At 61.0% G+C, this 15,745-nt stretch overlaps 1 protein-coding gene across 1 annotated transcript; it reads right to left on the bottom strand.

Annotated features, from left to right (window-relative positions):
- Positions 1-159: 159 nt before the first annotated feature.
- FAM131C (family with sequence similarity 131 member C) lies at positions 160-15,404 on the bottom strand. The gene is made up of 7 exons (XM_045548626.1): positions 15,300-15,404; positions 4,926-5,041; positions 4,077-4,112; positions 3,714-3,807; positions 2,424-2,606; positions 2,051-2,161; positions 160-1,263 (listed from the first exon to the last, which is right to left on the bottom strand). Exons 1-7 carry the CDS (start codon positions 15,319-15,321, stop codon positions 983-985), a joined length of 843 nt encoding a protein of 280 aa, XP_045404582.1. The 5' UTR covers positions 15,322-15,404; the 3' UTR covers positions 160-982.
- Between the last annotated feature and the right edge of the window lie 341 nt (positions 15,405-15,745).

The following is a 15,745-nucleotide window of genomic DNA, read 5'->3' as shown; positions in this document are numbered from 1 at the left end:
CCTCCTCCTGCTCCTCCTCCTAGCAGGGAGGTGTCCGGGAGAGAGGGTCTCCCACCAGGTCTTATGATGTCCTCATGCATAAGCAGGACCCTGTGGCCCTGTGATTTTCACCCTGGCCCTGGTCCCCTCTTGGGCTGAGCCACAGCTGATAAAGTGGGGTCCCCAGGTGTGGCTCCTTGGGGAGTCCACAGAGCCTCTGGCATCTTCCACAGGGCCTCTCCTGGCTGGGTGGTTGGAGGTCGACCAGCTCTGTGTGCGTGTTGGGGGCTGGGGTCCTCCCCCAAGTCCCTCTGGACCCCCTGCCCAGGGGCCCAAGGTCACGCCTTTCCCAGTAGAGACCAGGCCAAGTTCATCCAGGTGAATCCACGACTTTAATGTCTTCAGAGAACCTTGGGGAGATGGGAAGGGGACCAGGAGGTGAGTGGGCTCCCTGAATGGGGTGCATGGGCACCAAGGAAGCAGGCTCAGAGAGTAGGGGACAGACAGACACTGGGAGAGACAGACATCGTCGTGAGGAGCTGAGGAGTGAGGGTTAGCTACCAGAAGTGAAGTGGCTACCCCCCCTTTGATGGGGGCAGATATACACAGGGGTGGGGGGGTGACTGAGCCCCAGGGTCAAGGCCCTGCCCCAGGGCCCATTGCAAGTGTCCGCCTGGGGCCCTGGCTGTCCACTCCCCTGGGGCCGGCTTCCCTGGTGTCTGCGGAGAGTCCTTGTGCTCCCTGAAGGCAGACACCCCGCTGGGGAAGGTGCCCACCTGAGCCAAGTGACGAAGGGAGGAGGGGGCTATGGCTCCCACTGCTGGAGGCAGGTCCACCGAGGCACAGAGTGGTCCACAGGAGTGCTGGCTCCCCGCACACCCTCTGTCCGCCCCGGACGGATCAAGAGATGCCCAGGCCTGGACCTCGGGGTCCTGACGTGCCCGGGCTGCCCGCCAGGCAAGGTCGTGGTGTGCGCAGGCGCTGGACCCATGCAGCCCCCGCCTCAGTTGTAGAACACCTCGTCCTCCTCCCAGAGGGAGCCACTATCCACCGACAGGAGGGAGCCCGGCTGGTGGGCCCCACCCTCGGGCCCCAGGGCTCCTGGCAGCCGCTGCCAATGCTGCTGTGCTGGGCTGGGGGGCTGCAGGTCGGCGGCTGTGATGGGGGGCTCCTCGGGAGAGGGCCAGGCGTCGGGGGAGAGGCCGGGGGAGGAGAAGGCCAGAAGGCTGTCATCCTGGGAGGGGCGGCTTGGGAGGCTGTCCTGCAGGTAGATGCTCTCCAGATCTGGAAAAGCAGTGGGGTGGGGGGAGGGGACAGCGTCCTGGATCCTGCCCCTCACCCTTTCTGGGTGTGAGAGGGAAGGCAAGAGGCAGAAGACCTGCCTCCAAATCCCCATGTCACTGCCAAGCTGTGTGACCTTCGGCAAGTCACTGAACCTCTCTGAGCCCAGTTTCCTCCTTGAGACAGTAAGTGGAATAGTTAGGAGTAGGCTCAGAGCCAGCCTGTGCACTCTGAGAACTGGGACAACCAGGGCTCCTCCTGGGCCTCCGTCCCCTCCCATCCCCTCCCATCCTTCCCCTCCTGGTCAGAGGGAGGGTTAAACGCAGTAGTGCATATTCAGGCTTCGCCCAGGACCCAGGCTCCTTGGGGCCCCCTCAGTAGGAACCCGAGTTCTGGAAAGTAAGTTTCAGATCCTGTCTCTGACGTCTCTAGCTGTGCAATCCAGGGCAAAATTCTGAACCTCTCAGTGCCTCAGTTTCCTTATTTGTAAAATGGGGACAACAGGTCTCACTTCCTAGGGCTGTGGCGAGGACTATGTGAAATGCCACGTGCACAGCCCTTAGCGCAGGGAGCACTTGATTCACTTATCCACTGTGAGTACTCTCCCCTTTATGCTCGTGGCACCCCCTGGCAGGGCAACGGGCAGGACAAGGACGACTGGTCCCATTTTACAGATAAAGAAACTAAGGCAGGAAGGGGCTTGCCCAAGGTCACACTGCATTTGGTGGCAGAGCAGGCATCCGGCCTCAGCTCTGCTCCGCCCACCCCCCTGGTGCCCACCGGGCCGTACCCTGGAGCTGGACGGTGTCCTGGGGGCTGCTCTCCAGCTGCAGCTCCTCGTCGTCCAGTGAGGACCAGGCGCTCAGTGTGGCCTCTGTGATGGCAAACTGCTCAGCAACCCCTGCGGGGACAGCAAGACCCAGCTCCGTGGCGGCACAGGTGGTTGGGGGGGGCCTTAGTGCCAGAACAGGCTGGCGCCGGGACAGGCTGGACGGAGGCCCCCGCTCTGGGCTGCCCATCCATGCCAAGAGTGCCCACTTAATGCCCCGTCCACACGATGCCATCATTTCCCTGCCCAGACAATGCCCACACGGAGACCCGGGTCCTCTGAGGACCCAGCTTCGCCCCTGCAGGGCCCCGGCCAGCCCCAGCCCCGCACTGACCTGCAGCAAAACGGGCCTCGCGCAGCTCGTCCGGGAGGCAGCAGTAGTGCTCGTCCTCGGCCGGGGACAGCTCCCAGCCTGACCGCTGGGCACTCCAGCCCTTCCACTCGATGAGGTGGGCCACGCGGCCCCGTGCCATGGCTGTGGGCTTTGTGATGTGGTCCTTGATGCTCTGCACCACCCCTGGGGGCACAGACGGCAGTGGGAGTCCACCCTGACACAGGCCCGCACCACCCAATGCCTGCACCTCCCCACGGGCCTGTACCTCCCCAGTGCCCACGTGCAGCCGGCACCTCGTACCCACCCCCTGCCCCCCAAGCTCTACGGCCCCCTCCCACTGCCAGGCCCCTCCCTCCCAGTGCCCCTCTCCCGGTCAGTGTTCCTGCCCACTGGCTGCTTCTCCCCAGACCGGCCACACCCCTCACTCCCTTTCTGACCAAGTTCAGACCCTTCTGCCCCCAGAGATCCACTCAAGGACCACCACGATCCCCCAGCCCTCCCCGTTATCCATTGCTGGGGGGAGCCGGCGGGCGGAGAGGCTAGTGGTCTGAGAACGCCAGCCTGGAAGGCCGGGTTGGGGCCACCTGGGGCAGATGCCTTCGTAGCCGCCAAGTTCGCCTCTCCTGGCCAGTGTGCCCGTGCCCGGCTGCTCCAGGTGTCGCTGCTGTGGACTCACACCTGCCCCCTTCTCCAGAGACCTGCCCTGAGCTAATGGGAGCTGCAGAGTCCACCCCCAGGGGCGGCCAGTGACTGACCAGTGGGGGACATGAGTCCAGCCACCTGGCCTTCAAGTGCCATCAGTTCTGTGGTGCCGGTCACACTCCCGAGGGATCGGGCTGGGAAAGGCTAGACTCCTGCAGCAGCATCTTTGTGGGCGCCCTGCCCGGCCCCCTGCTCCCCTCACTCCCTGTTTCTCCTGAGAGCCCCCCTCCCCGAATCACTCGCACAACTCCCGTCTCAGCCCCCGGGTCTAGGGAACCCAACTTAAGGTGACGTGGCTGGCAGAGAGGCAGGGAGACCACGCCAGAAAGACATCTGAACACTCTGGCCCACCCCCTTGGAGCTTCTTGAGAGCCCAGCAAGGTAACCCATGGAGCAGGAACCCTAAGTCACTGGTCCCCGCAGTGACCCACAGAGCCCAGCTTGGAGCCTGGCATTTTGGAACGGGCTGCAATCCTCCCAGCTGCAACTCAGCCTTGCTCTCCCACAGCTAGTGTGAGTGGGGGGCACGGGGGGATGCAGGGGGGCCGTGCAAACTCCAAGGGCACGAGAGGGGCAGCTGGAACCTACCCACGAGGGACGAGGTGGCCAGGGCTGCCACGTTGTAGTTGCTGGAGCAGGATCTGGAGTTGGACAGGTAGCCATTGGTGGTCTGGAAGCACCTCTAGAGGAAGGGGGAGGGGACAGCAGGGTGGGGCAGACTGCCAGACGCCATCTCCCTGCAGGACCACTGCCTCTCTGGGCAGGGACAGGGCAGGTAAAGCCAGGCAGATACCACCAACTCCCATAACCCCCCCCTGCCCCCCCGCCAGTTGTCCTCGGACCCCCTCCCCCGGGCTGGCAGGACAGTGTGCCTGGGCTGGGCACAGCGGAGGGCGGGGTAATGGTGTCAGCTGGGGCCAGCCAGACTAGGGGACAGACAAATGCACTGACCTGCCAAGGATCCCAACAGAAATCCATCTGTTTGTCCTGAAATGAGAGGGGAAGAGGGTCAGGCAGGGCCCTACTGTGCCCGCAGATGGCACGCGTCCTGGAGCCTGGCGGGGTGGGGTCAGCCTCCTGGTGCTCCATGAGGTCGGGGTTTGCCCACTCAGGGGTCACATGCTGGCGTCCTTGGCATGCAGAGACGGGAGGGGGCAGTGGCGGCGCTGCGAGGAGGGGCAGCAGGTGCAGCTTTTAGAGCAGACTCGGGTTTGGGTTTTCACTTTGCCATTTCCTAGCTGGGTCTCCTTAGACTGTCCTTAACAGCTCAGGACACCAGTGTCTTCCTTCCAAATGGTGACAATGCCATTTGCCTCACGGGTTGTGGTGAAGTAAGACTTAAAGTAGGTGAAGTGCTTAGCAGGTGGTATGTGCTGGGCGGGGAAGTAATTATATCAATTGCTAGGTTCACACCACGGCCCCTGGGGCAAGGGTAGAAATTATGCACCAGGATTTGGGCCCCTGGCAACATCTTCCTAACCTATCTGGACTGAGAATTCCATTCCTTTTATTCTTGAGGCTGCTAAGGAGTCTGGGCTGGCGGCGGAATGTGCCGCCTGCTAGGCTGAGCTAACTTGGACAGGACCAAGCAAGCCTGGTCCAATCCCTGGGGGCTCCGTCCTATCCAGACCCTCATAGTGCCCAATGCAACCTTAGTGGCCCTGATCCCACGGGGAGAAGGGGAGAAGCGGGGTTTGGCAGGGAAGGAGGAGGTCAGAATGGTGGCTGTTTCCTGTGAAGAGCTGTAGGGGATAGGCGGGCACCAGGGCACAGGCAGGAGCAGGGAGGAGGACCTGTTACCTTGCCAGTGACATGGTCTGGAGCAATGGAGGGTGGGTGGCCGGAGGGCAGGTCTGGGTTCAGGGGGTCCGTGCCCTGGGGCATGGGGACGTCCTTGTGGGCACTTGTGAACAGATCTGGAAACAAGAGGACAGGAGGAACTCAGAAGAGCCCGGCCCTCTCCTGCTTACAAAGTGCGCTCGAGCCAGCCCTGCGAGCCAGGCATTGCCGCCTTATCCATGGAAACCGCTGGAGTCCACAGCAGGGGAGGGGTCCGGCCTGATCTCCTCCTGCTCCCCGGGGTGGTGGGAATTAGTGTTCGGCCCCATCTTCTTTGTACCCCCGTTTCCACTGATTCTGGTGCCCACACTCCACAGTTCTCGACCTCACGGAGCCCTCAATCCGTTTCTCCTCCGACTCTCCCACTAGCTTCTCACGTCCCGGCTCCCCTTCCTGCCCAGCTGTCCCCACCTGTCCTCTGCGCTCTGCTGGCAGACGCCTTGGCCTCTAACCCTCCTGCTCTGTGCCTGGACTGAGGAGCTGAATGTTGCTGGAGAAAGTCACTGGCCTCGTGCGAAACTGCTGGTTGCTGGTCACGCGGGACAATGCCCCGAATCCCGTGTCTCCATTTCCTGCGGAGTTTGCTTCCTGCCCTTGTCCTTCCCTCCCAGACCTCAGCGCTGCCCCCCTGGCCCTGCTCCTGGCCTCTCCCCATCCCTCTGGGCCCAGAAGCCTTGGGAAGGCGTCATCTGGATTTTTCCACCCCAAATCACCACCCTGCTTGACCTTTGCCCACGTCATCTCCTTTCCCTCCTGTAACAAAGGAAGAGCCATCCCTGCTCCATCCAAGACCACCCAGGGGCCGGAGCCGCCCTGCCCTCCAGCCGGGGCTCTGTCTCTCTCCCTCGTCCCCTGGGTTCCCTCTCAACTCCATCAGCCTGGAGTCCGTCCGTCAGGATCGCCCGCGCCGCGAGGCAGCTTGTGCTCAGGGGCCTTCTCCTGCGTTCTCTCTCCCTGTCCTCAGGAAGTTCCCAAACCTCAGGAAGTCCCCAAACCACCACCAGCAGCCAAGCAGCCCAAGCATCTCCTGACTTTTAAAAACCTTCTGGCCACTGCTTCCCTCCAGCGACTTGCCTGTTCCTCTGCCCCCTTCACGGCCAGACCTACAGAGACAGTTGCCCACGACCTCTGCGTCCTCCTCTCCCACTTTCTCCTCCGCCCACCCAGGCAGGCTTTCGCGGGACAGCCCTCACCAAGCTGCCAGGAACCTGCGTGCGGCCAAGTCCAGTGGGGACAGCTGTAGCCTCTTCTCCCTGGACTCTCAGCAGCCCAGGACCCTGCCCGGCCTGCCGCCCTCTTAACGGCCCTCTCCTCCCGGCCCCTCCTGCCTCTCTGGCTGCTCCCAGGGTCCCCTCCTGGCTTCTCCTGGTTCACCTCCCCGCTGGCCTGCGCCACACCTCTGTGCCGGCCCTTCTCCGCCGTCTCTGCCCAGGTCTCCCCTGCAAGCTCTTGGCACCCGCATGCACCCCGCCCCTGCTCCAGCCCTGACTCCTCACTTGAGCTCGCAACTGAATTTCCAACTCTCCATGTGGATGCCCAATGGGCACCTCAAGCAAACACGGGCAAAACAGAACCCCCCAAACCCATGTCCCTCTTGCCCCCTTTCCCCAATTTTAGAAAATGATGTAAGTGTCCACCCTGCTGCACCAGCCACAACTCTAGGAGGCTTCTCGGGGTCCTGCCTTCCCCCCTTCTCCCTGGTGCCATCCAATCCGCTGGCAGCTCCTGTGGGCCAACTCCGACGTCCACTCCAGATCTGCGCCCCCCACCGCGCCACGCCCCCACCCCCACTCTCCCCGGGCAGCACAGCCCCTGCGCTCCACTCTCTGCCCAGCAGCACACGGACTTTACACTCCAGGCCAGACTGTCACTGGGGCTCAGGGAGCAGCACGGGGGCTCCACCCAATTCCTTTCTCCTGGTTTTGTGCCCCCACCCCGGCAACCATGTGCGTTGCTTACAACAGGCAGCACCTGCAGCTCTTTCCACACGGGCCCTCGAGCTGAAAATACCTGAGAATCTCTACTGGGCCCACCTGGAGCAGCCCAATGACCGGCAGGTGCAGGACCCCAGCTCCTTTGTCTGGGATCAGGAAATTCAGCTTTGCCGACACTCCAGCGTCCCCCGCAGGACCAGGCTAGGACTGTGCCCGAGACCACACCCTCGCATGGCTGGTCTCCTCTGTCCGGCTCACCCCGTCCCTTACTGGTTTCCTCTGGGAGATTCTCTTCCTAGCAGCTGTGCCAGACCCCCATTTCAGGGTCTGCGTCTGAGGAACTGCTCCAGTGACCGGGCAAGGATCTGGAGCCAGACTGTGGGTTCAAACCCCGGCCCTGCCCTTTACCACCTACGGGACCTTGAGTGAGTGCCTTCATCGCTCCAAGCCTCCATTTCCTCATCTGTAAAATGGGCAGCTGGGGAGACTGTTCCTGTTCTTCACGATTGTCTAGCAGGATCCAAGACTGAGAGCCAAGAGGAACTGAGGACCCTGCGTTTGCAGCAAGGCCGTCAACCGCACTCCTGACCCAGACTGCCCGGCTCTCCCCACACGCTAAATGAGGCTGTTCCCAGAGAACCACTTGCAGCACTCCCATGCCTGCAAAGGGGAGGTCTTAGAATAATAGGTGTCGGCATGGCCAATGAGGGACTGCAGGGAGGGGTGGGCAGGGAGGCGGCTGGCCCTCCCACCTCTGCTACCGCAAGGACTGGGAGTTTTTCTTCAAGGGTCAAGTGGACAAGGAGGAAGGGGCCATGTTTGGGTCTTGCTGGCATCCCCTAAGAGGGCTGCTTGCACGGCAAGGGGTCCCCAGCCCCCAGAGGCTGCAGGGTGGAACGCTTTAGGGGAAGAGGTGAGTAGGGCAGGGAATGGAAGAGGTCAAGCCAGGTCAGAGCCCCCAGATCAGGGGCTCTGTAGTTGTGAGGACCCCAAATTGCCCCCCAGAGAACTCACACATGCTAACCTGGGAGACCTGTGGCTCCCTGACCCACCTTATTCCCCACCACACTCCCCTGTCTCCACTATGGCCACACTGATCACCCCCCTGGGCTTCCTTAGACGGGGCCAGCACGCCCTGCCTCAGGGCCTTTGCACTGGCTGTTCCCACCCTCCGTCTGGAGCGCTTCCCTCCCAGAGAGCCACAGGTTCACTCCCTCGCTCCTCCCAGGCCCCTGCTCCAGTGCTGTGACCTCAGCCCAGCCTCCCCCGACCATCTGACTCGCTGTGACACTGAGCCCGTCTCCCTCCCTCACCCTGCTTTGGGTCACAGCACCCATCACTCTCCTCATTGTGTCCATCTCCTCGTTTGTTGTCTCTCACTAGGACACACGCTCTATGCGGGTTGGGACCGAATCTGTATAATTCACCATTACAGCGCCAGCACCTGTCTGGCCGGCGGTGAGTGCTCACTACCCATCTGTCCTAAGGACAAAGGCACCGATATTTGGTGCCTGCCACGCATGGGCCTCAGCGGCGAGCCAGGGCTGGCCAAGCGAGGCCACTGGAGCACCTGATAAATAAAAACGTCTTGGCCCTTTCTCTCATGTCCCGCATGCCAGAGCCCCCACAGGTCAGAGGAGAGAGGAACCCCAAGAGGGGAAAGGGGTGCACAGAGGGAAGCGCAGCCAGCCCTGGCTGGAAGGGAGAAGGTGAGCACTAAACCGGATGCGAGATTAACGTCTTCCTCCACACTGGATGGCATTTAGTTCGCAGGAGAGACTAGAGAGTTCTGGGATCTGCCCAAAGGTTGTAAACAGGTGGACCAGACAGGGAGGCTGGAGAAAGCCCGGCTGGGGTCGGGGCTGGAGAACAGGAAGGCAGGTGACCCAGGTACGAGGAGGGACGAACAGCCAGGACAGCCGAACCATGTTCATCTTCATCCCAAGTTCCCCTTGTGTGACCCTGAGCTAGTCCTGCCCGTCTCTGGGCTCCAGAGTCTCCATCTCGACAAAGGCCCCTCAAAGGCAGTGCTCAAATGCAGGGTACACACTTCAGTGAGTCATGCAAGCCATTTACTAGGTCTTATCTTTAAAAAATGAAATAGGAGGCTGGGTGCAGTGGCTCATGCCTACAGTCTCAGCACTTTGGGAGGCCAAGGCGGGAGGATTGCTTGAGGCCAGGAGTGTGAGACCATCCTGGACAACACAGCAAGACCCTGTCTCTACAAAAAGTAAAAAACAAATTAGCCGGGTGTGGTGGTATGCCCCTGCAGTTCCAGCTACTCAGGAAGCTGAGGCAGGAGGATCACTTGAGCCCAGGAGTTTGAGGCTACAGAGAGCTATGATCCAGCCACTGCACTCCAGCCTGGGTGACAGAGTGAGACCCTGTCCAGAAAGAAAAAGAAAGGAAAGAAAGAGAGAGAGAGAGAGAGAATTGAATAGAATGGAAAGTATCAGAGCCCACTGCAGAGCTGGGTTAAGTATTGTTTAAACTATGCGGACATCCAAACATGTTCACATGCGTGCGGGCACACGCACAAATGGTAAGAATTTTCTGTGTGTGTGTACTGGGCTATGATGCAAAATACATTTATTCCTACAGATCCAGTCAAAAAAGTTTGAAAGTCGCCAATCTTGAGATTCTGGAAATTCTGCATGTTGTGTGTCACCAAGGACAGGGTGGCACTGGCTACAGGCCACCCCTGGGAACTTTGAGAGGTGCTGGAATATTTCTAGGGCCCCTGGGTGTCACCTGAAGCTGTTTTAAAACTCTCCAGCCGCAGACCAGGGAGTGAGGTTGACGGGGAGGAGGCTGGTCGTGAGGTCAGAGCCTGGAGAAGACATGACTTGAACAAGGTCATTCATCGAGGGGGTGGTGGGCTTGGAGGACTCCTGGCTCCCACCCCCTCCCCAGCCTGCCCGCCTCCCACCTCAGCTGGGGTGCAGGTGCCTCCGCCAAAGCCCCAAAGCCGCCTGCTCCCCCTGAGGACTTTGGCCCCGTGATGTCACAGGCTGGTTGCCATGGAGACGTCAGGTAATGAACCAGCCCCGGGTGAAATTACAGGCCGTTCTTCGCCCAGCTGGGACCGGTGGCCACGTCACCACCAGCAACTGGAAAAACACAGAGTTTCATGTGGGGTGGGGGCTGGGGGGTAGCCCGAGGGGACCACTAGCCCCTGCTCTCGTGGCTGCCCCCCTCTCCCAAGGGAGCTGTCAGGGGCACCCCCTTTCTTTCCCAGTCCACACCCTGCTGTCCTGACCTCAAGGTCTGAGCCCCTTTCTCAGATCTGCTCCCGCCTCCACTTCCTCTGTCCACAGGAGTGACAGGCCTCTGGCTGCCATGGCAACTGGGAGAGGGCCATCTTGATCCTTCAAGGAGAGGGGTGTCATCCAGATGTCTCCTCCATCCCTCTGCCTTCAACCAGATCTTCTCCTCTGCTTATCACGGATGCGTCCTGCCTTCCTATGCCAGCTTCTCGTCAATCTGCTTTAGAGCCGGACCACCCAGACAGTTCCTCCTGATGTCTAACCCAAACCCCTCTTGCTGCAAAGCTCCCACACTAGTCTTCTGAGCTCGTTCCTTGGGTGAGTCTGCAGCACAACCCCTCGGGCTCCTCTTACTTGCTTCAGCGTCATCCAGCTCCTGGAGCTGTTCTTTGGAGCTCCCTGTCCCAGCCCATTAGTCACCCTGGTTGCCATCTCCCCCTGGAGCGTCTCCCGGGGCTCCACAGCCCGGGAGGGCAGAGAGGCCTGTGTTTAACCCTGCTCCTTCCCAGCAGCCAGAGAGGGGAAACCTCTCGGAACCACGCAGTCACTCAGCAGCACCCTGGGCCCAGGCCCCAGCCGCCGGCTTCTCCTCCCAGCTTGTCGGGGCACCTGCGCCAGATGCACGATGCAGTCCCTCAGCCCCCCACTGCCCCGCGTGCACTGCCCAAGGCTCTGCCCTGGGCTCTGAAGAGAATGCAGCATCCAGGGCCTTCCTCTCACACTCCCTGCCCTGGGTTTACACCCCAGCCTTTCCCTGCCAGCTCTGGGCTGTGGCTCGCAGATTCTCATCTGTGACATAACACCCGTCCAGTAAGGGTCGTCGTGGGGAGGAAGTGCTCATAAGCCACTCCATGCCTCGGCCCTCAGTTTCTCTTTCTAAACAATGGGACGGATCTCGGTCAGCCACTCCTCTGGTCCTGTCCCCAGGGCTGGAGCTTGCCCTGGGGGCTCTGCAGAGGGAGGCCACTGAGGACGAGTCCTTGGCCTCTCTACCTGGTGAGTCACAGCCATGGGCGCAGGCCACAGAGCTTGGCAGAGGCCAGGCCTCAAGTGGTTGTCCCCTGCTCCCAGGACATTTGTTTACAGGTCACCTGGGCCATGATGGTAGCTTTATCAGTGGGTTGGTACAGCTCGGAGCTGCCCAAAGGGGTCCCTTTCCATCCCCAAGCAAGGACGGAGACAGACAACAGGTTCCTCTCCAGGACTTCCACATACCCCAGCTCTTTTCCACTTCCTCTGCCATCTCTGGCCTCACCTCCTCCAGGCAGCCTTCCCAGATTGGTCTCTGCCGTATTAGGTGACTCCCTCGCCAGCAGCCCTAATGGGCAAGGTGTGGTCTGCAGTGATTGCTGCCACTGTTTACTGAACACTTACTATGTGTCAGGTATTGTCCTCGGCCTTTTCACCCATGATCCTTCATTCGACCCTCACAGCGACCCTGTGAAATAGGTACTATCATGCCCACTTTATGAATAGAGAAACTGAGGCTCAGAGAGGGTAAGTCACTCATGCAAGGTTCAAACCTAGGCCAGTGGGAAACTCCAAAGCATGTGCTCCAACCTCTAACCAGGGCCAATCTCCAGATAGGGTCCTCAAGTCATTTTTCCAAGTGTGTGTGTGTCCTGCCTGCCCCATAAGGCCACTCTAAGGGTAAAGCCATAGCTCTCTCATTGGACTGTGAGCTACTCAACGGCAGGGTCCCAGCTGCCCTTTCCTCAGTCTCCCCAGTGCCAGAGTACGACTGCTCACCGGCAAGGCTAGGGTCATGGCAGGACAGGACTTGGGCACCGTGGGTACGGTGGGTGGCCGTGGTCAGCCCCTAGAGCTTGTGCCTTTTCCCAGACATAGTCAGATGTCTGACCTTCCAGAAGAAGATTCCCCCATCTCTAATTTCTGCTCTCACAACCCCCCAGTGCCTGGTGTCTTGGAGACCCCCAGGGTGGGGCCAGGAGGCTGATGGGTTGGCCTGCAGGAGAGAGCTGGGGGAGGGGCAGGCAGAGCCGTCACAGCACCAAGGGCATGGAGGGGGCGCTGACACCCTGGAGACCCTGGAGCTGGAGAGAAGCGGGGCAGGTAGTAACTTCCTCTTTGCTCCACGCAGACCACCGCTGGTGGCGGGGCAGAGCCCCAGGCCCCAACCAAACATGAACCATTTGAGTTATTCCAGAAGGTTTTTTTTTTAAGCATTGGCCATGCCCTCAGTGCCTCTATGTCGGGACATGAGGACGCAGAGGACACTGGGGTCACACGGACCTGGATTCGTGTCCTACCTCTCCATGCCTGGCTGTGTGGCCTGGGGTAAGACCCTCCCATCTCTGAGCCCCACGTCCCCTCCCAGGGTTGAATGAGAACTAACTAGGTCAGGGGAGCAATGGCTCAGTCTGGCTCGGGATAAGCGCTCAAAACAAATGGTGGCTTAAAAATAGATAATGAACGCAAAATAGCTCCTGGAAACAGTGTTTGTTGCCTTAATTTGGTCCCGCCTCGGTCACTTTCCCGATGTCCTCTGCAGCTCAAGTGCCTGCCACCCACTCCTCTTGCCCCAGGTAGGACGGGGCTTAAAGCCTCTGTGGCTTCCCCTTTCCCAGCCAGGAAGGTCTGCATTAGCTGTCAGCAGACAGGTAACAATAAAAATTAAAAATGAGAGTAAGAGCTGATACTTACGCATGCTTACTACGTGTCAGGTACTCTCTGAGTGTTTTACATGAATTCAGCCACTTAATGCCCTCCAGAAACCCTATGACATTGCTACTGTTACGATTCCCATTTTAGCAATGAGAATCGAGACACACGCACACCAGGTTCCGTAACTTGCGGAGGCCACAGAGCTAGTGAACGGTGGAGTAGGGAGGCTGGGATGGGCTGGCTCTCCCAGGCGTGGCCTGAGTCCGGGGTTAGGGTTTGGCGGGGTGGCCCCAGCTAGGTGCAGGCTCCGGGCTCAGTGTGAGGCTCATAATCCCTGGCCTCAGCTTCAGGCTTCGTACCTGGCCCAGGGACGCACTTGGCACATGGGGGCTGTCATTAGCGAGTGCTGCAGGTGTGGGGACCAGGTGCAGCTCCAGGAGGGTAGCACAGGCGCAGGCAACAGGGCTGAGGGCTGGCTGTGTGCTGAGATTAAGGACCCAGGCTCTGGAGTCCGTGTGCCAGGGTGTAGTCTTGGCTTTGCAATTTCCTAAGCTATGTGGCCCTGGGCAAGCCACTCAACCGCCCTGTGCCTCAGTTTCCCCACTTACAAAGTGAGTACTATGTTAGTGTATATCCCAAATTAGATTTTTGTACCTAAAACTTTCAAACTAGTACCTGGTAAGCTGTGAGCACTCGGAGAGTGAGTACTAGTGACAAGTAGAGGGGTGGGTGGTTCCGTTCAGCCACCCAGAGTTTCTGGGGCGATGGGTGTCCTCTGCCCGTGTGGTTCCCCACAGCTCCTTTAACTTATATCCAACTTTCCTGGGTGCGTGTTGAGACTCTCAGGGGCCCCATCTGCTCAGGAGGGGCACAAGGTTGGGATACACAACTAGATTTGGGGGTGGCACTCAGGAAACCCAGGCTGCAGAAGGAAGGGTGGAGAGAATGTGTCTTGGCTGGTGTGACTCAAACAGCCCTGGCAGAGGGTGCTGTGAGGGGGCACCAGGTGCGGGCTCAGAGGACCCGGGCCTCAGCCTCACAGGGTGACTTTAGTAGGCGTGTCTTCCTCTCAGGCCTCTGTCCTGTGCTCAGTGGGTCCTCAGCTCACAGGCCAGTCCATCTGGGGCTGGGTCCCCACAGTGCCCAGCGGGGCATGGCCAAGTGATAAGGAAGGGACACAGTGACTAAGGAAACGTCCAGATCCCCACACCTGGTGTACGTGGTGCCTGGCACACAGCAGGTACCATGCTAACATCAGCGCAGTGAATGGATGAGTAAATGAACCTGACACAGCCTGACCCTGTTCCTTCCCCTCCCCCACCCTGATCCCACTCCTGACACCTTCCAGAGACATCCTGAGCCACTGACCTGAATGCCCCACGTGAACTAGTGAACAGAACCCTTTAGAGTCCAGAGGATGGGGGGAGGGGTGTCATGCTTCTTCCTCAACACCCCCCACGACAAGGTCCCCTCTGGGGCCTGCTCAGCTCCTCCCAAGGCCGGTTCATACCTGAGTAAGCTACTGGGGGTGACGGATGTGGTGGTCCCCCAAGACCCTGTCGTTGGGGTCAGTGGGTTTTGCCTCAGTTTGCAGAGCCTGAGCCAAGGCCAAAGTCACCCCCACTTCCAGCATTGCCCCCGTCCCACTGTGGGGTTAAGAGACCAAGTGGGAGAACAGCCTAGGCTGACCTCTTGGCTAAGATGTTGCTCAGCAGCCTGTTGGGACACTGGTGGCCGGAGGGCTCCCAAGACCAACCTGCCCCTCCCCCAGCCCCGTGTGAGACTCTGCATACACTACTCAGGACTGAGGAGGCCCGAACCCACTCCAGGGACCCAGGCAGGGGCAGGTCCCTCCAGCTCCCTGGGGACCACCTTAGGGAGAGCAAAAGGTGCCAGGTCAGAGACAGAGAAAGGCCCAGGGGTAACTGGGAGCATCAGCTGTCCTCTGTGGCTTCCTGTCCCCGACCAGGGATGGGGGTGGGGATGAGGAGTTAGGGATAAAGGTGGGGGAAGGGGAATCTTCTTTATAACCTGTTCACCACCATGAACCCGCGGGGCAAGGGGCGGGAAGGAGCTGGGGGGCAGTAAGCCAGCAGGTCTGTGTCTCATGGGGGTGTGGGAGAGGGAGGGTCTACTGGCACCCCAGGTGCCCCTGCCCCGAGTCCCTCCAGGGAAGCCAGGAAGAACCAGAGCCTCCCTGCCCTCCCAGGCACGCGGCAGGGGGTGTGTGGCTGCCCTGAGGGAAGCACGGTGCGGGGACCCTGCTGCGTGGCACCTGCCAGGGTGCGAGGCGGGGCGGGGATGCGGTGACCGCCACACGCTCCCTCTCTGCGCTGCCCCCCCATCCCGCACCATCCCTGTCCCCCTCGGGGCACCGCGTCCCTTGGGGGTGCGGCTGGTCCGTGAAGGGCGGGTCGCGGCTCTCACCCCCCAGTTCCCCTGGAGCGGCGAGGGGACAGGTCGCGCGCGGGTCTCGGGAGCCCGACCCCACCCGGCCGCGGCCCCCTCACCTCGTGACACGCAGGAGCCCATCACGGGGCCGCGGGGCCGCGCCGCTGCGCCTGGGCTGCGCCGGGCCGCGGGGCGCTCATGTCTCCGCGGGCCGGGGCTGCGGGCGGCGGGCGCGGGCGAGGGGCGTGGGCGCGCTCGGCTGGCTCGGCCTCCGCTCCCGCCGGGTCGGCCCCGCCGCCGCTGCCGCGCGCCCCGCTCGCCTGGCGCCGCCGCCTCCCGCGCCCGCCGCGCCCGCTGCTGCCAGGGGCGGGCGGCTCCGCGGGGCGGGCGGGGCCGCGAGCGCGGCGCGGGAGGCGGGGGTGCACCTGTTGCCAAGGCCCGGGCGGGGCGGCAGGGGGCCCCGTGGGTGACCCGGCTGAAGGTCAGGGAAGGGGACGGAGGGGGCGGGGAGGTTCTGGCATTTGGGGCACGGCATAAACAACACTAACTTAACAGCGCAGCGACA

The sequence above is a fragment of the Lemur catta genome, chromosome 3, assembly GCF_020740605.2.
Source record: "Lemur catta isolate mLemCat1 chromosome 3, mLemCat1.pri, whole genome shotgun sequence".
NCBI classification, from domain to species: domain Eukaryota; kingdom Metazoa; phylum Chordata; class Mammalia; order Primates; family Lemuridae; genus Lemur; species Lemur catta.
This window is presented reverse-complemented; position numbering and strand designations above follow the sequence as displayed.

Bases quoted from the DNA above. Each gene is read 5' to 3' on its own strand.
- FAM131C (XM_045548626.1), bottom strand. From the start codon at position 15,321: ATGGGCTCCTGCGTGTCACGAG. The intron at 4,113-4,925 runs GTAACAGGTCCT...CTCTCATTTCAG, and splicing joins CAGACCATGTCACTGGCAAG to GACAAACAGATGGATTTCTG. The intron at 2,162-2,423 runs GTCAGTGCGGGG...CTGTCCCCGCAG, and splicing joins CGAGGCCCGTTTTGCTGCAG to GGGTTGCTGAGCAGTTTGCC.